The 21,144-nt window shown below is 44.3% G+C and overlaps 1 protein-coding gene across 1 annotated transcript in view; it reads right to left on the reverse strand.

Annotated features, from left to right (window-relative positions):
- The window catches only part of KLHL6 (kelch like family member 6), a 54,659-nt gene that overhangs the window by 3,020 nt on the left and 30,495 nt on the right, over positions 1-21,144 (reverse strand). Inside the window, exons 3-5 of the mRNA XM_001496444.5 lie at positions 12,228-12,677; positions 5,559-5,796; positions 1,179-1,381 (exon numbers count right to left, since the gene is read on the reverse strand). Of these exons, the coding sequence (XP_001496494.1) occupies positions 1,179-1,381; positions 5,559-5,796; positions 12,228-12,677 (891 nt within the window). The remainder of the gene's footprint in view (positions 1-1,178; positions 1,382-5,558; positions 5,797-12,227; positions 12,678-21,144) is intronic.

The raw sequence follows: 21,144 nt of genomic DNA on the forward strand, positions 1-21,144 counted from the left end.
CTGGTCTTAGCTGGATGCCATGATGACCTGGCTACCTTTTCTTGTGCCTATGATGACCATGTTTTATACTTCCCAAAGCTGGGACTTACTCTGACATATGATCTGAGAAGGAGAAAGCAAATTTGAAATTGTGAATAAGCTGGAAATACAGGAAGTGGGATCACTTTACCTTTTTTTTTTATTGTGGTCTGGACACTCCACCTGTGACCTACCCTCTTAGCAAATGTTCGAGTGCACAATACAGGATTGTTCTTTACAGGCACAATGTTGTACCGCAGATCTCCAGAGCTTATTCATCATGAGTGATGGAAACATTATGCGTGTTGATTAGCAACACTTTACCTTTTCCTGAGTATGGTATATACCTGAGGTTGCATTGCTCATGTCTTGCAGGCAGGCTTGTAAATGGTTCAACATTAATAGGCAGATAAATAAGGGCTGACTTCTTCTTTTTATTATGTTTTTAATGTTATACATGATGTTGTTGACTGGAATCTTTTTTTCTTTTTGTACTTTTTGGTGAGGAAGATTGACCCTGAGCTAACATCTGTTGCCAATATTCCTCCTTTTTTTTCTCCCTAAAGCCCCAGTATGTAGTTGTATATCCTGAGTTGTCAGTCCTTCCACTTCTTCTATGTGGGAAGCCTCTGCAGCATGGCCTGATGAGCAGTGTATAGGTCTGTGCCCAGGATCCGAACCAGTGAACCCTGGGACACTGAAGTGGAGTGTGCAAACTTAGCCACTTGGCCACAGGGCTGGCCCCCATGGGCTGACTTCTAAACACTACCAAATGACTCTGTGTTCAACAGAGTGTCATAAAGGGATGCCCGTGTATCCAGTGTGGAGAAGACAAGGGCAGATGGCATCAGATGGCAGAGACTCTGGGCCAGGACATGCACCAAGGTTAGGACCAAGCCTCCCCTCCACGTCTGGGGTCCCAGCCAGGATAGAACAGGCGCCCATAGAGCTTCCCCACCCAGAAGGAAGTTGTTTCTGGGACCTGATCAGCAATGCTGAAGCAATGGCTCCTATGAGGAGGGAAGCACAGAGCCACCAAAAATGTTCTCAGTGGGAGCAGGGAGATGAGAACGCTATCTACCTACATCAGGGTACACCTTTTTTTGAAGCTTTGAAGTAACAACACAAACAGAGTTACTCATAGAAATAATCCCCTGTACCTCTGACCAGCAGTTGTGGAAGGGGTCGTAGGTCTCCACGTTGTTGATCCTCTGCAAGCCATCGAAACCGCCCACCACATAGACCTTGCCGCCCAACACCACCATCTTATGCCTCCAGCGGCCTATGTTCAAATACTCAATCTGAATCCATTTATTGATTGAAGAATTATATTTCCAAACATCATGCTGTGTTTCTTTACCACCTAGAAGAGATACAGATCATTTAAGTAACCACCAGATGTGCCAGAAATACAGCTTCTCCCATAATTTCCTACAAGTCCCTAAGTGCTGAATCTCCAGGCTGGCCCCTCTAAGGGCAGACAAAGAAATCCTGAAGGTGTGTGTGGTCTGGTTGGGGAAACAGAGCCAACACAGGGGGACAGGGAGCGACAGTGTAAGGCTGGGATGAATCGTGCGCCAGACTGTGTCATGCGTCACCTCCGTGCCATGAGAGCTCAGAGAAGGGGTGGGCTTCAGAGAGGTGGCACTCAAGACCACCTGGGCAGGTGGGGGCCAGCAGGAGCCTGGACTCGGTGTTCGTGCAGAGGAGGGGCAGTACAGGTGAGGCTGGACCATTTCAGGCAGGGATAGACGGGCCTTGACCAGCAGGCAAATTAGAAAGCAGCTTACGTTCTATGTTTGCTATCTATTTAAACAAAAACAAAAATACACACCCGGAAAAATCACCAAGAAATCTTAGAAAATTCTCTTGGTTCATATCTTTGATCTATATAAAAAATATAAGTGGGGTTTGTCCTATTTTTAAGTAATTTCTATTAGCTCATTTGAGAGTGAGCTGGTAAATTTTTTTCAAGACATTTCTCTTCTAAACGGAAAATACGTAATTCAGTTAGGGAGACAGACCCAGACAAAGGAGAGCTGACTTTTTTGGTGACTTTAATTAAGTATTTTGATGGCTTTGTGTTTCCTTTTCCCCATCAGCACAGAATACCACCAACTACCTAAAGCAAAAGACGTCCTTTTCAGCCTCATAATGCGCACTAGTGTGGCAGTGACTCTCCCTGACGATGCTCTGCGCCACGGGGAAGTGTTTCTCTGCAGGGAGCCCAGAAATGGGGTTCCTCGTTCAAGGGGGGGCGCAGCTTAAATTTTTATAGGTGCTGCCAAGGAGCCCTCCAACGCTGTCCTTGTTGACCTTTCCCATACCCCACCCGCAGCATCAGGAGGGGTTTTGGTTGGTTGGGTTTGTTTTACAGCGTGATGGAGAGGAATGATGCCACGGTTTGGTTCTCCTGGCCGGCCGGGAAGCCTCAGCTTCTTCCTTCTCCATGAATTTTTGTTCGTATAATTTAACCATTTTTCTCTTTGGGTTGTGTACATTTTAGAGGTCTCTATTTATTCAAAACACTGTGACATTGACCTCATTTAAGTACTGTCAAGAATTATAAAATAATTATAAACTTTCAAAGAAATGCATGTAATCTTTATTAAAAAGGAAAAATAAAACTGCAGTTTTTACTTCAGGATGGAAAGCAGACCTGATGGACCGGGCAGGCATATCATGTGCATTGATGAAAGACGTGTTACTGCAAAGATGTCAACCCTCCTCAGGTGAACCTACATATTCAGTGCCTTCAGGACTTCTCAGGGAACTTGAAGAGATCATTCTAGATTTCATTTGGAAGAGTAAATTTGGAAAACTTTCTAGGAAATTTTTGAAAAAGAATAATGAATAAGGGGGCTTTCCCTAGCAAATATCAAAATATACTAAAAAGCTGTGATAACAAAAACATGGTGGTACTAGCATAAGACTAGACAAACCAATCAATTAAAAACAGTTAGGAATAAAGAAACAGGCTAAAAGATATAGAGATTATTAAATGTGATATTAGAAGAATTGGCTATTTGTCTAGAGAAAAATTAAATTAGATCCCCATTTCACATTATGTTTAAAATAAAATTCAAATGTAAATGCTATAGAAGTAATTGGAGAATATATAGTAGAAGATATTAATGATCTCGGGCTAGGGAGGGGTTTTCTAAGCATGACATAAACCCAGAATCATATAGGAGAGAAAGTTACTATATAAAATATAAAGTTAAAAGACAACCACAGTCTGGGAGAAAATATTTGCATGGCAAATAGCAATGGACGTATATAATAAGAACTCCAAAAAACTAGTAAGAAAAAGACAAAGCACCAATAGGAAAACAAAGGGTAGGAACTGATCATTTTTTAAATACATACATTTAGCTAATAAATATATGAAAATATGTTCAACCTTATTAATGATCCAAGAGTGTAAATTTAAACATTCTAGTCTATTAAAATCTATTAAAAATGTAATTGACTGATAATAAAAAATGTTGTCAAGGATGTAGAAAACGGGCACTGTCACTCAACCTTGCTTGCAGTGTAAGTTGATACCTTTCTGGCAGACAATTAAGCAATATCTACAAAAGTTCTAAATTCAAACGTCTTATGACCACTTCTAGGAATCTCTCCATATAGCAGCACAAGTTCATAAATATATGCATTGAAGAATGCTTATTGTAATATTTTTTTCACTAGAAAAATAAAAACTGAAAAAAATTATGGTTCATCCATACAATAGACTTGCCCAGCAGCTGGCAACAAGAATAACAATACCGATCATCACAATAATAATAGTGATGGCTAACAGCATTGAGCTCTCACCATGTGCTTGGGACTGTGCGGTGCTTTACATGTATTAGATCACTTAACACATATGATAGATCCATTATACCGACATGTAATGACTTCCAGAATGGACCGTTAATTGAAGTACAAGTTTCTGTTGATTGAACTGTGTATAACAAGCATGCTTTTGTGTATTACTTATATCATTTTTAAAAAGACAACCTCAAATTGAAGACATGGGAGGGCGAGTTGTAGAATAATGTGTACAATGTATGTGGCAGATTGTGATTACCAAGCCTGTCTTTTCCTCCTGCATTTCCCAGCCCACCTGCACGGGGCAGCGGTGGGGGGAGTGCAGGCAGAGCATGTGGCTAGTTCTTGCCAATGGAATGTGAACAGAACTGGTGCCTCATATCCAGGCTGAGGCTGTTAGGAGTAGGTGTGCCTCCTCAACTCATTCAGTTTCTCCCTCTTCCTGAAATGCATCAACCTTGAAGGCCACAGGTGGAAAATGGCAGCATCACAACACAGAAGGAGCCTACGTCCCTGAATGAGTGAGTGGAGCAGATCTGCTCCCCCAACCCCCACATACTGTCGTGGTGATTCATGGTTTGTTCCAGCAGCTAGCATTACCTACTCTAAGACAATATAAAATCATTTTTGTAAAAAAAAAATAAAAATATATAGGATCGTAATGACACAGAGAAATTGCCATGTTTTACCTTACACTCTCTTTATTGTTTGGATCTTCTACAACAATTAAAAATATTTCTACAAGATAAAAGAAAGCAATAACCTAATCTATGATATTAACATATCCAAAGGAGAACTGATCTGCCTTTGATTTTGGAGGAAGCAGCTCTTTGCAAAACAAATGTAGGTTAGAGAAAACCTCCAAGAAGGGGGAAGTGATGCTTATCTCCTTCCTTGGGGCCCCAAGAAGAGCTGGGTGGCTTTTAATGTCATGGGAGAGCACGGGAGTCAGCAAACCTGAGTTGGAGTCCTGCCTGACATTTACTAGTATATTTCGTAACCTTTCTGAGCCTTGGTTTTCTCCATTTGTAACCTGCAGATTAAAATCATCTACCTTATAGAGTCGAGGCAAATGATTATATACTACCAAAGTGTAAATTCATCCACTATACTGTAAAGATGGTAGAGACTATGGCCTTTAGTAAATATTTATTGAACATGTACCATGTAACCAGGCCCAGTGATAGGTACTGGGAATGCAGTTTTGATTCTCATGGAATTTAAGGACTAATGGGAGACAGGCATGAAGTAATAGTAAATAGTTAAGCAAACAACTTAGAAATAAGAAATGAAAAAGTGCTGGGTGCTACTGGAACGTCTAAAAGTATGACCTAATAACCTTGAGGGGAGGGGTCAGGTTTGGGGGAAGAGCAGTTTTTATTCACTACTGTATTTCCAGTGCCCAGTTCTGTGTCCTAGGCCTATAGCAGACACTGAATAAACTCTCGTGTCACGTTCCTCCTTCCTTTTCCATGAAGGACTGGACCTGTCTGCCTGCTCCCCCAGTTCCTAATATAAAACTGCTCCCAGGGTAGTGTTTGTTAAGTAAAGATGCGCTGTCTAAGATAAGAGCAACTGAGCTCCTGGGTTCCATACCCTGACCCAGTCAGAGCTACATCATTGCCATTCACAGTAATTCTTCTAGGATGGCTGCCTGGCTCTCATTCAGGAAAATACGTAGAGCCGTTGGGGGCTTGCTTTGGCATCACATGGCTCCTGCTTACCTGATATGTAGACCTCATTTTTTAATGTCACGCATGCAAACTCCACCCATTTCTTATTCTCACTCTCCAGCTCATGCTCCGTCATCGGGAGCTTGGCCACCTCCAGGCGGCTGCGCCTCAGGGGGTCCAGGCAGGTTACCTCTGCCACAAACCGTTCATCCTTTGTGCAGCCGCCAATGATCATGAACACCTCAGACTGGAACTCATGCATCCTGGGCTTGGTGCGCTCCGAAATGATCTGGAAAACCAATGGGAGGACATAAGCAGGATGATACAGCGATTTAGAGCTCAGGCTATGGAGCAGACAAGCAGAGCCCAATTCCCAACTCTGCCACTGTATGACCATGTGATTTCACCTCATTGAGCCTCAGTTTCGCCATCTGTAGAATAGTGATTTTAATAGTTATCTACTGTTGACCTTTTGTTCAGAAGTTTATGTCTGTTTACCATCAAATGCACTTCCTGCCTCTTCCTTTTTACCTGGTCTGAGCCTTGAATCCTGGAATTTCATTTCTGGCCACCTTCCACTCCCCCCTGGTTCCAATTTCTTGATGATATCCCAGACTTTGCTCACTACCAGACTTCTTCTCGAAGAGAAGTCCTGACAGTGGGAACATAAGAGCAGTCAGAGACTTGGTAGAAAAGAACTAAAAGGGAGCAGGGTGGCCAGGGAGGTTGGGGCACTGGATCCCAACGTCAAGCATGTGACCCTTCACAGCCTTAAACAAGCAAAGAAATCCACACCCTGGATATTTGCACCCTGCTGAAAGAGCAGAGGTTTGGAATCACACGCATCAGAGTTTGGTCCTTGTTCCACCACCTACAGCCACATGACCTTGGAGAAGCAACACAATCTCTGTAAATGCCTGTAATCATTTCTGTGCCATCAGGTCACTGTGAGCATTCATGAGGTTGTGATGTAGAGGGATGTGGAGAGTATGCATGGCCCTCAATGCATGGTCATGGCAGAAGGAGCAGGAGGAGATGTCATACTGACATTATTAGGGAACAGGCAGCACTGTCCTCCTCCTGGTTTCATCCATCCCCTGGGCTTGATGAGGAAGGCTCTGCAGGTGTGCTGATGGGAGACAGAGAGGTGGCACCCATTGCCTGGATGGCCAAAGCAGCTACTTTTTCCTACAAGGTTAGGCTGACCTAACACAGAGTTTGGAACTTCAATCTTGCCCAGAGATGGTGACAAACAGGGTACAATAGCAAAGACTGAGCCCTCAAGTGGTGAGTCCAATCAATGGTCGCATGTAATAAGATAATCAGAGCAGCCAACATCCAACCTCTACTTTCCCATAAGAGACTTTGTTTTTCTGTGTCAAAGAGTCAAGTACAGTAAATTTTGCACCCTCAATTCTCGAGGCTGGATCATTGCCATAAAGTCTGTGGCAAGGCTCTCCTTTGTGGGTCAGCAGAAAAGAGTGGGGATATGGGGGGCGACAGGCTGAGCCTGAGGACATTGGCAGTGGAAATGCCATCTGCGATAAGGATGGGAGGGGTGGTCCCAGGAACATGGAGGCACTGTGAGAATACCAGACTCGTAGGAGAGGATCTAAGGAGTGAGTTAGCACCAAAGACAAACTTTGCCACTCTGCCATTTTCCCTCCAGCTACCAGCCCTGGTTCCGGCCCCTAAAGCTCCTCTCCCCACAGCCGAAGCGCAACCTCCAGCACCAGTCTGGTCCTTGTTCAGTGAGGATTTAGGGATTGCAGGGTGATGCTTAGAGGACAGCACTAGCCTCCCCTGTGACCCTCACTCCAGTTCTGAGAACCAGGCCTCAGCCTCCCCTCTGAAGCCCTCATCTTATTCACAGTGCCTGTTCTCCTGCCTCCAAAGCCTCCTGGCTAGTACGGGACTGGACTCACCGTGATCTTACTCCTGGCTCCCGGGACTGGCATCCCGTCCCTGAGTCCTGGCCTGTGGAAGACTCTGCTCCCACAGACTGAAGTCCCTGTGTTCCTGCTGCTGTCTGTATCGCCCCATAATATGTGCCCTCAATTCCCCATACCGCATCCTATCCACTTACCCTTGAAGCCATTTGGCATTATTTGCAATGTCACTTTGTCCTTTTCTCCAGGAAGCCATTCTTGATTTTCCACACAAGTTCCCACAGTCCTGAATTTCCCTATCACGGCACTTTTCATATGCCACTGTAAAGCCCCAATGGCAGGAATAGCCCTTTTTCTCCAACTTATCCTCAGCACCAAGAACAGGGCCTGGAGCTTGTGGGTTTCTATAAACATTAGTTGAATGAATGAATCAATGAATGAAGGGGCAAGCTAGGTAATCCAAGATCCAATACAGACTTTTTCCCGGCTAGATCATTTTGGAAACCAGCTTCCACAATGGCCGCCAGCAATCCCCACCTCCAAGTATTTACACCTTATGTTGTTCCCTCCCTATTGTTCCAGCGTTGGTCTCTATGCCAATAGAATATAGCAGAAGTGATGGTACGTCACTTCTGAAATTAGCTTATAGAGGTGCTACAGCTTCCGTCTTGATTGCTCTCTCAGTCTTTCCTGGGTCATTTGCTCTGGGGGAAGCCAGTGGCTGTGGAGAGGCCCAAGTGGCAAGACACTGAGGCTACCAGCCAACAGCCAGCAAGGAACTGACACCTGTCAACAATCCTGTGAGTGAGCTTGGAAACGGATCCTCCAGCCCCGTCTGAGCTTGCAGATGACTGCAGCTCCAGCCAACAGCTTGACTGCAACTTCAGAAGAGACCTTAGCCAGAACCACCCAGCTAAATCACTCCTAGATTCCTGACACCTGTGAGGTAATAAATGCCTGTTGTTTTAAATGCTGAGCTTTGAGATAATTTACGCAGCAAAAGATAACTAATACAATCATCTAGTTGATGGGACTGGCCGGATGTTGAGACCTACCTTGTAACTCAGCACCACAGAGCTGCCCAGTGGTGGCACTATTACCAAATTGTAAGTTCAGCTACATTTGGCAAGATAGTAACCCCAAAGGCATGACAAATGCCAATCTAATGTGCAAGTTTGTTGCAGACGCACAGAAGGGCTTGCCAATGAATTGCACGCAATGATCAGGCTTAACCAGTTTATTTTCAGTTTGTTAAAAATAGAGCAAACAGTTGCACCTTACTGACAACTCGTTGTCCACAGAGCCTATACAAGGGAACTAAACAGAAGAGACCATATTGCTTCAACAAAGCTGTCCTCAGGGGTGAGCCTCTGCTCCCACCGCCCTCAGGAATGAGACTCCCCCTACACTGCACATGTCAGAGCAGCCTTTGGTATAGATCAGGTTGGCCTCTGGAAACTTAGGAGGCAATGAAATGAAGGGGCAAATTTCTCTGCCCCAAAAGACCCCTCCTAATGAAGGTACCAGCTACAACTCCTAAATCAAATGTAAATTGACATTTGCTTTTAGGGTTCTAAAATTTCCTACTGTCACCACCTCCAGGAGCTTAGAGGAGGGACAAGGTTAAAAGGGGGAGATAATGATAGGACAAGAAATATTGAAGTTCGAGAAAGGAAGGTTAAGAGGGGGAATGTGTTCAGAGTATCCTGCAGGCTCACACCACTGTCATCGGGAAGAAACCCAAGACCATTCAAGCAGCGAGAAGACAGGGAGTTTCAGGGAATCAACTGGCAAGGACACCCCAATTCAGAGATCACAGTGGTTGGCTGGTTCAGTCACCCAGACTGTAAAATGGGAATGAGAAAGTGCCCTGAGCAGGATTTAGGGCGATAAGGCAGCAAAAACCTAGGACACAGTGAAAAGAGAGATTGTCACCTCCGAGAAAGAAAATGCTTGACTGTGGGAGAGAGGTCATCATAAAGGAACTGAGTAAGAATAAGAACAGCCTTCATTTGTGGGGCATGTACCATGTGCCAGACATTGTGCTAAGCGTGTCTCATTCGTCACTTCATTTAATTCTCAAAATAATTCTATCAGTCGGTAGGTATCATTATTCCCATGTTACAGGTCAGGATTGAGCCCTAGAGCAACTAAGTAGCTTGCCCGAGGTCACACTGCAGGTAAGTTGTGCAGTCCAGGTTCAAGCCTGGGTCTGCCTGACCACAAACTCAAGTTCCTGACACTGGAGTCTTCTCCAGAGATCAGAATTCTTTCTCCTCCTAAATCCAGAAGCCATAATCCCACTCCCCACCCTACCCCATTACAAACACAAAAGACAGAGCAGATAGTTCATGGCAGCAATTTTGCAGAAGTCCTAGTAGAGACATTTTATATCAGAGGAAAGCCTTTATCACCTACATTTCAGGGACTTGGGAAATGGGAAGCAGAAACAAAAATATCCAGAATGTTGGAGGTATAGCTGATCAAGACTCTGTACCTTAAACTATGAACAGAGAGCAGTTGCAGAGGCTGACACCTGTCTTCAGGTGTATGAGGGTTTTGATTCCCACTGCTGAGCCACCTGCCAGTGACCCACATACCCAGCACAAGATATTTCCCGTGTGGTTGCCTGGGTTTCCTCCATCAGTCTACTCATCACCCTTCATTTGCTTAGTGTCCTGTCTTCTCTGACAAGCTCACTAAGGCAGAGACTGTTTTTGCAGTGCCTGGTGGCATATCTGGCATATAACTCATGTTCAGGATTTATTTGTGAAAAATGAAAGCACAGCATATTAAAATATATGTGATACTGTTAAAGTAGTACTTAGGGGAAAATTTATAGCACTAATGACAATATTAGAAAAAAAGAAAGGTCTCAGATCAATTACCTCTTCTTCCATCTTAAGAAAATAGAAAAAGAAGAGAAAATTAAACCCAAAGTAAGCAGAAGAAAGGAAACAATCAAGATCAGAGTAGAAATAAATGAAATAGAAAACAGAAAAACGATAGAGAAAATCAAATGAATCCAGAAGATGGTTCTTTGAGAAAACCAATAAAATTGGTAAACCTCTAACCAGACTGATCAGGAATAAAAAGAGGAGACACAAATTACCAATATCTGGAATGAGAGATGTGACATCACTACAGATTCTACAGATATTAAAAGGATCATAAGGGATTACTGTGAACAACCTTATGCCAATAAATTCAGCAACTTCTATGAAACGGAAAAATTCTTTGAAAGACACAAACTACCAAAGCTCATTCTAAAAGAAATGGGTAACCTAAAGCCCTATGTCTATTAAAGAAATACAATTTGTAGTTGAAAACCTTCTCACAAAGAAAACGCCTGGTTCTGTTAATATCACTGGTAAATTCTACCAAACATTTAAGGATGTGTTTGCAGACTGAATGAGTGACAGTGGATCTGAGGACAACACAGAACTAGAAAAGGACACACAGAAAAAAGAGGAGGTTCCCAAGGGCCCTTAGACAGACAGTTCCTAAGCCACTTTTGGCTAAAATTTCTACCAATGGCCTAATGAAGAAGGCGTGGTAGCCCATCCCAGAACTATCATATGGTGGCATATATGTGTGGGTGTTCATGTGTCCAAACTTAACAAATCGTCCCTATATCATGACTTCATGATTGTTCTGTTCCTGTCCACTAAGCCTATTCTTGTTTTTATAAAGTTCTGGATAAAACATTTCTTTAGGAATTATTAAGGAGAACCAAGTATATCCAAATGACGTGTATTCACCATCTTGGTACCCATTTACTTGTTTAACAAACGTTTAACAAGCTGATCACTTACTATATACCAGGTACTCTCTTAAGGTCTGGAGATGAAAAGTCCAATAATGCATATTTCCTACCATAACCAGCTGCCAGTGTAGAGAGATATACAGATGAGGACTTCAATGGTTAACGTGCAGTGGTTGGTGCTATGATACAGCAATGCACGAGGTGCTAGAGAAGCAGAGAGGCCTCTGGAGAAGGTGATGGTTGAACTGAGCTTTGAAGCAGGAGCAGAAGTTAACTAGATAAAGAAGAGGAAAAAGGCATTTAAGCAGCACCTGCATTAGCCTGGAGGCTAAAAAAACACATGCGCTTTGGGGAATTACAATCAATGCCTTGGGACTAAAGCAGAAGAGAGAGGTTGGAGATGATGCTAGAGAAGTGGTCGGGAGGTGAAGGTCTTGAGGCCAGGCTCTGAGAGCTTAGGCAGGAAGTGTGGGCTTCATCCTGAAAGTGGTGCGGAGCCAGTGAAGAGGCTAAGCCCAGGAGCAAAATGATTAGGCTTGAGTTTTAGATCAGCCAGCCAGTGAATGAATTGGAGAGAGGTCAGACTGCAGGCAGGAAGGTGAGTTTTGAGGAATTTTCAGAAATTCAGAAAGGAAATAATGAGAATCTGAACCAAGGTAATGTCAGAGGAGTTCCAAGAGACTCAAGGTTCCCCCATAGTGGGCAAATTAGGAAAGTAGCGCCATGTGGAATGGAGACTGGAGAGAGCACGTTCCGTTCATGTGTGCATCACCCCCACCCCCCTCCCGCCCCTACACAACTGAGGAGACGAAGGCTGTGGCAGGCATGGTGCTGGGTGATTTCCATAACTCTCCTAATCCTCTCAGTAGCTGTCTACGATGTAGTATTATCCCATTTTACAGATGAGAAATCCCAGGGCTTCTGGAACTGCCCAACTCAAACTATAAGCAGGGTAGCATCTTCTCAATGCCCTAAGGAATTGTGAGTAGCCTCACCTGTGTCTCTGTGAGGCCCACTAACCCCTACACTTTGTTTTAACTTCAGTACCTCTCAGCGTCAGCTCACCTCATTGCCAGAAAGGTGGTACATCCTGGCTTCCTGGAGCAGCGGGAAGACCTCCGGGCACTGCCTGATGAGAGGGTCTGCTTCCACCGTCTCCACAAAGTACCACGGGTCCAGAAGCGGCAAGCGCACGTTCTCCAGGACATAGGGGAGCAAGCAGAGTCGTTCCGACTGTTTGTGCCGGACCCAGCTCATCACAGTCTCAAACACCTGCGCCTCCTCCGTCACATAAAGGTCATCACTCTTCAAGATGTGGTACAGAGTGTCCACAGGAAGTTCGAGGAACTCCTCAGAGTTCAGAATCTGCACAAAGTTTTGGATGATGTAACTTTGAACCTGCTTCTTTAGACTGTCCAAGGAGTGTGTGTCCGCCAGCCTCAGTATTCCAACACAATTTTCTGGGTTCAAGGCTTCTGTGAGGAAGCTGGCACAGGCATCGACCATCCGCAGGAACTAAGACAACAGAAGGGCAGCAAATCAGGCCAGAAATCATTAGTCCATAAGGAGGTTTAGCAGTCAGTTGTGTGCGTTAGTGGAAATTTAGCAACAACCTAAATGACCAATAATAGGGAACCAGCTAAATAAATGAAAATACAGTCATGTTTTTGACAGCTTTATAATCATTAGGAAAACACATTGTAGAAGAATACTAAATAACATAGAAAATGTTCATAACGTATCGACTTTAAAAACTCGTTCACTGAATCTGTTCAAGCCTCTAGATTTAATCAGCAATTTACAGGAAACAGGAGAAAGAGGAACATGTTAGATGACGCCGTGGGAAGAAATCAGCAAAATCCAGACTGTGGGAAATTCTACAGAACAACCAGTTCAGTTTCTTCAACAAACACATCACAAGGGGAGGAAGAGAGAGAGAGAGAAGGGGAGGAGGAGATTTAAGAGACACATCAACCTATCGCAAACTATAGACCTTAATTGGATCTCTGACTTAAAATAATTTAAAAAGTCAGAGAAATTTTTACAATGACTAATATTTGGTGATATGAAGCAATTATTATTAATTTTAAGTGTGATAATGGTGTTGTGGTTATGTTTAAAGAAGAACTCTTATCTTTTAGAGATATATGCTGAAATATTTACAGACGAAATGAGAAATCACTTCACAAAATCAAATGTCTATTATGATCCTATTTTTATAAAGAAAAAATACATAGAATATAGGCATAGAAAAAAGACTGAAGGATATACACCAAAATACTTACAGTTGTTACCTCTCTATGTATCAAGTATCTTAAAACAAATTATGCTGCAGTAACAAACAACCCCCAAACCTCAGGAGCTTACAGCAGTAAGTGTTATTTCTCACTCACATTACATGTTCTTCACAGGACTCTTTATTCCAAAACCCAGGATGATGGAAAAGCCCTTAACGTAAGTATGCCAGTCTTGTGACAGAAGGAGAAAAAAGATGGCAGAACCACACAAAGGCTCTTAAATCTTTTGCTCAGAGGTGGCACATGCCATTTCCACTCATACTTAACCGGCCAGAGTAAGTCACGTGGCAAAATTTGTTGTCAAGGGAGCAGTAATCCTCACACAGAAACAGGTCCTATAGGGATGGACAGGGAATGTACTGTATACATATGATAAGGCACCACACTCTCTAATAAGATGATGAGCATTTTTCTTATTTTGTTTATTTATATATTTTCCAAATCCTCTAAAATGAATAAGTAATCCTTTTGTAATGAAAAAGTTAATTTGTAAAATTGATTGGCTTCCATGTCTTATTTTTAAATTACCATCATCCTCATAAGAATATGAGTCCCTTACGCGCATACAGCTCTTGATGGCTTACAAAGCGCGGTCATGTCCATTATATTATTTAATACTCATTGTTCAGATGAGGTGCTTCAAATGCATCAGTTCATTCTTATTCGCTGCTCTCTGGAGCTTAGCTTTGAAGGCGTCCGACCTCCTATCCCCTTCCTTGTCCACTGGGCCCCTTATAGTGTTCTATAGTTATCAGCGTTCTTGGGTTGATCAGTTAGCGGAAGAATGGGAACAGGGAGGCTGAAGGGGCAGGGCTGGTGGGGAGGGCCGGTCTGGTGAAAGTATAGATGGGCAGACCTGACCGGGGATGGGTGCAGCTCGCACAGGAGAAGCTCTAGGGATAGGAGCTGGGGGTGGCAGGGTTGTGGGGCCTGAAGGGTGGGCATGAGGGCAGGACTGGTCTTGAGTGGACCATATTAACTTAGGCTTTGTCCTACTCCAGAACATTCTAGGGGGAACACATCCCTGATTTTTGGGGTCGATCCCAAAATGTTATCTTTCCACATCAGACCACACTTTCCAATTGTCAGTTTAGAACACATCGGCCTGAGGGTCAATGCAATGTTGGGGAAAGCCTGAGTTCTGCCTCAGACCACCCTGTCTGCTGGCCCCAACCGCCTGCAGATCTCCTCGCATGAGCAACTGTGCAAACGGTTAAGACTGAGAATTCTAACACCTGTTTAGTTGTTTGCAGATTTTCAGTTCAAAGAGTAAAAATATACAACCGAGATCAAGCCTCGCTGAGCCCTCAGACCCTGTGACCAGAGCCCTACGTGGCCCTGCCCACAGAGACATCCTGGAGGGCTGAAAGGGAACTCACTCAGAGGGGGGCCTCCAGGGCGATGCAGCAGGTACGCCGCGCAGCGTTTGTGTGAGAGGAACATGATATGAACATCAAATAGATTTTCTAAATATGTGGACTGTCTTTGGGAAGCCACCTAAGACCCTGGTCACAGCGGTCCTCTGGGGAGGGGAACTGGTAGCTGGGTCAGCGCAGAGAGGGAGAATTACTTTTCACTGTTTCCCATTTTGTACCTCCTCGAATTGTGAGCCATGTGGAGGAATTATCTACTTAAAATAAATAAAGTTTCTCATGAATAGAGAAAACGCTAGAACGGAACATATCAAAATGCTAATAATGGTTATCTCACTTGCGGTTTTAGAAAGTTATTCATTTGTTTTTTTAGACTTTGTTGCATAGTCCAAGCTTTCTGCGTGGAGCATGAAGTTGCTTTTAAAAATCACAAAAAATAAAGTAAAATAAATACTTCCTTATGATTTTCAAGTACACAATGAAAAGATAAAATAAAATGTAAGCAATAAAATAGAGAGCACCTACCATATACCAGCCCTTTATACTAACCAGCTCACAAAATCCTCTCAGCAACACTACAAAGTAGATATTTATTATCGTACCTGTTTTATAGATGAGGAAAAGAGATTCAGAAAAGTGAAGTAATTTCCTCAGAGACTTATAACCAATAAGAGATAGAGCTAAAATCTGAACCAGTCTTATCTGGTTCTAAAAATGCATATTTTTACACTATTTCAAGCTGCCTCTGGTCAAATAGCATGTACAATGGTTTGGCAGATGCTGTGCTGATTTGCACACATCAGCGGAGAGCACAGATGATCTGATCTGCCCAGACACTGGGGGGCCTGGCCAGCAAGATGCCAGTTCCTACCCCTGCTTGGTGACGATGGATGAGCAAAGAAGGAAACCATGAAGGAGAATCGAATCAAGCACCGAAGCTCACATTTGTTAGAAACGTTGGTCCAAATGTGTCTCTCCCCACTCAGAAAACGTTCGCTCATCCATTCCTCCACTCATTCGTTTCCCAAATATGTATTGAGCATCCGTTTTCTAGAAGGTCCTCTACTAGTGTTGGGGGTACAGAGGTGAGCAGAAAGAGACACAGTGCCTGTGCTCTCTGCAGCTGACAGACTAGCGGGGGAGGCAGACAGTAATCAAATCATCACACAGCAAGGGTAAAATTACAACTGTGATAAACACTATGTAACAAAGGTCAGGGCTCCCACTGCTGAAACTGAAGAAAGTTCTACCCTACGCCTCAAGCCGTGTACAGTCTGGCTCTCAGCCGTCGGCGGGACTCTCCCTGATGCACCCCCTCCACAGTCAGACCTGTCTATTCACCTCTCCAAACAGCCCTCAGCTTGCCTGTCACCACCTTCGATGCTCACGCCATTTCCTCAGCCTGGACCAGCTTTCTCCCCCACCAGTAGCTGCTAAAATCCTGCTCTCCCCACCAGGGCAAGTTTGACTCCAAAGCCCCACTTTTTAAAAAAAGACTCAGGAGAGCTCACGCCAATTTCAACTGAGAAGTCCTCTTTTAAGTTTACCTCAAAAAGTTGGAAGAAGTGAACACCATGGGCATCACTTTATCTACACAGGCTGTTTTCTTCATTGAGTGTTAAATCTGGGGCTAGTCGACGGGCCCAGAGAGTCCATGAACCCCTACAATTGTATGCAAACATTTGTTTGCACGTGTGGCCTTTTTCTGGGAATTGAGTTTATGGGAGACACAGTGAGTTGCTCTCTGGTATCCATCCACCTGAGGACAAAGCCAACACAAGAGGGAGAGCCAGCCTGAGAGGACCAGAAAGAAAGAGAGCCACGGTCTTAATCAAACTCTGCTTGAAGCCTTCTCTGCCTCTGGACATTTGTAATGCTGGGTCAAAACATTAAAAAGAAGGGAGGAGAAGAAGAGAAGGGAAGGGAAAAGAAGTGGAGAAATCCTACCTATTCATAAAGTCCTTTCTCAAAAACTACCTCCTCCTTCACGGCCTCTGCAATTGCCACAAAGAACCAATTTCTCCCTCCTCTGTGCTCCGCCAGGCCACTCGCTTGCTCCTCCTGTAATCGGAAGGCCAATTACATTTCTGCCTTGTACTATGGTCAGGCATCTCAACAGCAGGTTCTAGGTCATACTCTCGTTTTTATTTCCAGCACTACTTAGAATAACTCCGGCAAAGAAGAGAAGGGGAGAAAGAAAGGAAGAAAATATTTCTCAGACCTCTAGTATGTACCAAGTTCTGTGCTAGACCCTTTCCCGTTCGTTATTTTAACAAATAAATTTTTCTTTTTAACAAATATATTTTATTTAACAAGTAGTAATAAGGTAGGCACTAGTATTACCGTTTGTACAGAAGGCGAAATAGAGAATTCATAGAGTTAAATGCATTGCCCAAGATCACACAGCTAGTAGGTGGCAGAGATGCTGCCATCACTGGGCATCACTGCCTTTGTAACTGTTGCGTTGTTGAGCTAACAAAATGCCAGGAGGGTCTGAGAGGCCTTCTGAAGACAAGATGGGCAGGGGTCTCCAAGTTGCCTAAATTCCCCCTCCAAAATAGGCTTCCATAAACAATTTGAGTGTGAGGTGTGCGGGGCAGTATCATATGATCTCAGCCAGTGACTGGGGAACTGCGGATGCGTGGGGCCGTCATAGGGACAAGAAATTGTTTTCTTTTCTTTCTTTCTTTCTTTCTTTCTTTTGCTTCTTCATATTCAGGATTATTTAAGACTCGAGGGTAAATTTTCTGTCTCAGCCTGTCCCAATGACACATGAACTTGTTTGTTAAAGCTAAGCGATGACAGATAATGACAACAGACAACCAACTTCCTGTTTGGGGACCATGTGAGCAAAGGGTTACAGCCAGGCACCTGACTCTCTGACTGGGAGACTAAAAATACAGTCAGAGAAACCACTTGAGATACGGCTGCAGTTCCCACGAGAAGCGTCTGCCTCGAACAGAACGCTCCCCATCTCCATACTCCTCCTTGCGCTTCTCCTTCATGCTCTCCAGAACGTGGGTCCTTAGGGACTTCACCCACGTAATTCCACATCTCCCTAGAGGTTCCTTCAAATCTCCTCCAGAATAGCTGAAAGTTTTATTTTGGTCCAAATCAGCAATTCCATTGACCATAGTCCCTAAGGGACCTTGGACTTATTGCAAAGGGTCTATGAAGACATCGAGGTCCCTACCTTCAAGCCCCAACAAATCAGTGCATGTGAAGACTGTGTAAGTTGATGAGCTTAATAAAATTCAAATTTATTTGAAAGCGTTTCTCAATTCATTGTAAATTTTTTGTCACTCTTTTTATTCTCAGACAGCAGATACTAAAAGCAAAGCTGTCCTCCTGTTGGCTCTGTATTGTGTTAAAGAGGAGTCTTCATGCTTACAAATTGTGAATGACCACTGATCCTAGTCTTCTGTCCTTGCCTCTCCCTCTTTCTCAGGTTATATACCCACCTCAGACTGTGTGGGAATATGTTCCTTCCCCCACCACCAGGATGTCCTCTGCTCCCTCCAGGCTTTCTTTCCTTCTTTTTTTTTTTTTTTTTTGAGGAAGATTAGCCCTGAGCTAACATCTGCTACCAATCCTCCTCTTTTTTTGCAGAGGAAGACTGGCCCTGAGCTAACATCTGCGCCCATCTTCCTCTACTTTATATGTGGGACGCCTACCATGACTTGCCAAGCCTTGCCGTGTCCGCACCAGCGAACCCCAGGCTGCCAAAGCAGAACATGTGCACTTAACCGCTGCACCACCAGGCCGGCCCTCATCCCTCCAGACTTTCAGTCCTTGTCCTAGACATAGCTGAGAGGTCTGCTGGTTTCTTGGAGGTATATGGGGTGGGCAGGAAAGTAGGGAGCTAAGACCTGCCAAAGGCCCACTCAGTAAGGTGGGGCAGGTGCTGGGAGACAAAGACAATGACAGAGGTGGACTGACCTCAGAAGTGGGTCAGAGGGAAAGGAAAGGGGCAGTACCCAAGGGCATGGCAAGTCTGGTCAAGATTCAGGCAAGAAACAGTCTCTGACTTTCCAGAGGAGATAGTGGGGGCCCCAAAAGGCCAGCAGCACACAATAGGAGATACATGTGGGACACATTACGATTCAAGGGGAAATTGGCACAGCTGCGGCTTAGTGACTCAGCCCAGGGACATGGTGAAGGTCACGGAGGGACACCATTTGAGGGTTAAATGGAATGATTGTGTCTGGGACATGGCTGATGCTCAGGATGTCGAATGGGTGCAATGTGTGTGTGTGTGTGTGTGTGTGTGTGTGTGTGTGTGTGTGTGTGTGTGTAGGGCACAGAGGCAGGTATCTCAGCGGAAGCCAAGTCTTGAGAAGCAGGTCGACAAATGCGTACAGCTGTAATAAGTGGGGTAGTGCGTAGAGAAGGCGGAAACCTTAAATGTTTGCTTACAAGTTCTCTCTGCTGGAACACTTTTCTCCCAACCCAACTGCCTCTTGTTGAAATCCTCCCCATTCTGTGAAGTCCAGTTCAATGCCATCCCTTCAGAGCCAGAACTTTTCTCAACTCCTACATTCTGCCTTGGAGTCTAGTTGGGTTGTCTGCAGGGTTGAAATCTCTCTGGGAATCCTTGTTTTTGAGGCTTCAAGGGTAGTGGATGCAGGCAGTGTTTGGAGTCAGAATTTCTGACCCTCAGTTTAGGCCCCAGATCATAGCTCCACCACTTGATGAGCTGAACTCTCTCTGAGCCACAGTTTCCTCATCCGGAAAGTGGTGAGAATAATAAAGGCCACCTTGGAGGCTCATTGTGAGGGTATTATCTGGTCTGCCCACCCACAGAAATATTGTCAACATCAGAGGGAATCAGGTGGGGGAACAAATATGGTAAATTGCTACATAAATGTGATCCATACTTACAATTTTTATCTTTATTTCTCCCTGACGGCTTCTCACAAAGTACTTTGCATGTAGTAGATGCTTAGTAATTTGTGGGAGTTAGTTGGCAGTAAAGTCAGAATCTGGTAGCAACGTGGATTTTCATTACAAGTGAAATCCCACATCCCACTTCCTGTATCCCACACCTATAGGCAGTAACTAGGGCATTCCAGGCTTACTGACTCAGGGAAGGGATGACAGGATGGACAAAAGAAGATGATTTTGGCTTTTGAGGTTCTAAATACACTTTCAGAGCTTATACTAGAAAAATAGCTTTAAAACACCAATTAGTGGTAATAACTGGGCCCTTTGAGTTTCAAAAGTCAGAAACCTAAAGAGTCTAGGTATAAAGTTTAGGCCAAAACAGTAGATTTAGGAGAATGGATAATAATGTAAGAGTCAGCTTTTCCCATGATCCCCAGGCCTAGAAGAGAGAGCAGAAAGGGTCTAGTCATAGAGTGAGAAAGACGCATGGGTCCCTGAGATGATGTCCTGCCTCCCAACTTAGGCAAAAACTCCAGAGTAAAGGGAATAGTAAAAAGCCCTTATAGGTTGTGGATCTGAGAACAAGAGAAAGTGCGCCTTGACTGCTGAGATGAAATCAGAAAGGCAGCAATCCAACAGAGCAGCAGCAGAAGAGAAATTGGAGCGTGCTGTTTCTAGACAAAGGGGGCCTATGGCGGTGCCTCCAAGGTCCCGATAGTTGACACAGAAGAGCAAATGGAAGTTTCCTGTGTGTCCCTGAGAGGGGCACAGAAGTAGCTGGGAGGATTGGCAGACCTGAAGAGGCCTCGCAAACAGGTCAAAAAGAATGCAAAATGACCCACAGGAACTGAGGGTCAGAACCAGGTGGGACTGGGGACTTTCAGTTGATGCCAGTGGAGAAGGGGTTGTTGACCAGAGAGAGACTGATGGGAACACAGATGCTCCAGCAGGTGCCAGCATGGACCAGTGATGCATATGACCATGGTAAGCCTGGGCCAGATGCCTGTTTCTATGATGTCCTGGCGCTATGTAAATGCCCCCTGGAACTGTATAAGCAACCTGTACCCTGAGTTGACTGAGCTTCCCTGAAGTGAGGCATCATCAAGTTGACTACAATTTCTGCCACTGGTAGAATAGGAAGCTCAGGATAGAGATTGAGTTCAACGTTAGAAAAATAATAGGTTAAATCACACTTTTTTTTTGTACACCTGAGTTTATAGCCTAAAATTTAGACCCTTTATACTAAGTAGAATTCTTACAAGAACAATATGAAATTCAAAAACAGCAAAACTAATCCGTGGTGACAGATGCCACAGTGGTAGTCACCCTTGGAGAGGTACAGCCTGTGGAGGGCACGGGGAGTGCTCTAGGACACCAAGCACGTCCTAGAGCTTGATCTGGGTGGTGGTTACACGGCTGTATACACAT

The sequence above is a fragment of the Equus caballus genome, chromosome 19, assembly GCF_041296265.1.
Source record: "Equus caballus isolate H_3958 breed thoroughbred chromosome 19, TB-T2T, whole genome shotgun sequence".
NCBI lineage: Eukaryota > Metazoa > Chordata > Mammalia > Perissodactyla > Equidae > Equus > Equus caballus.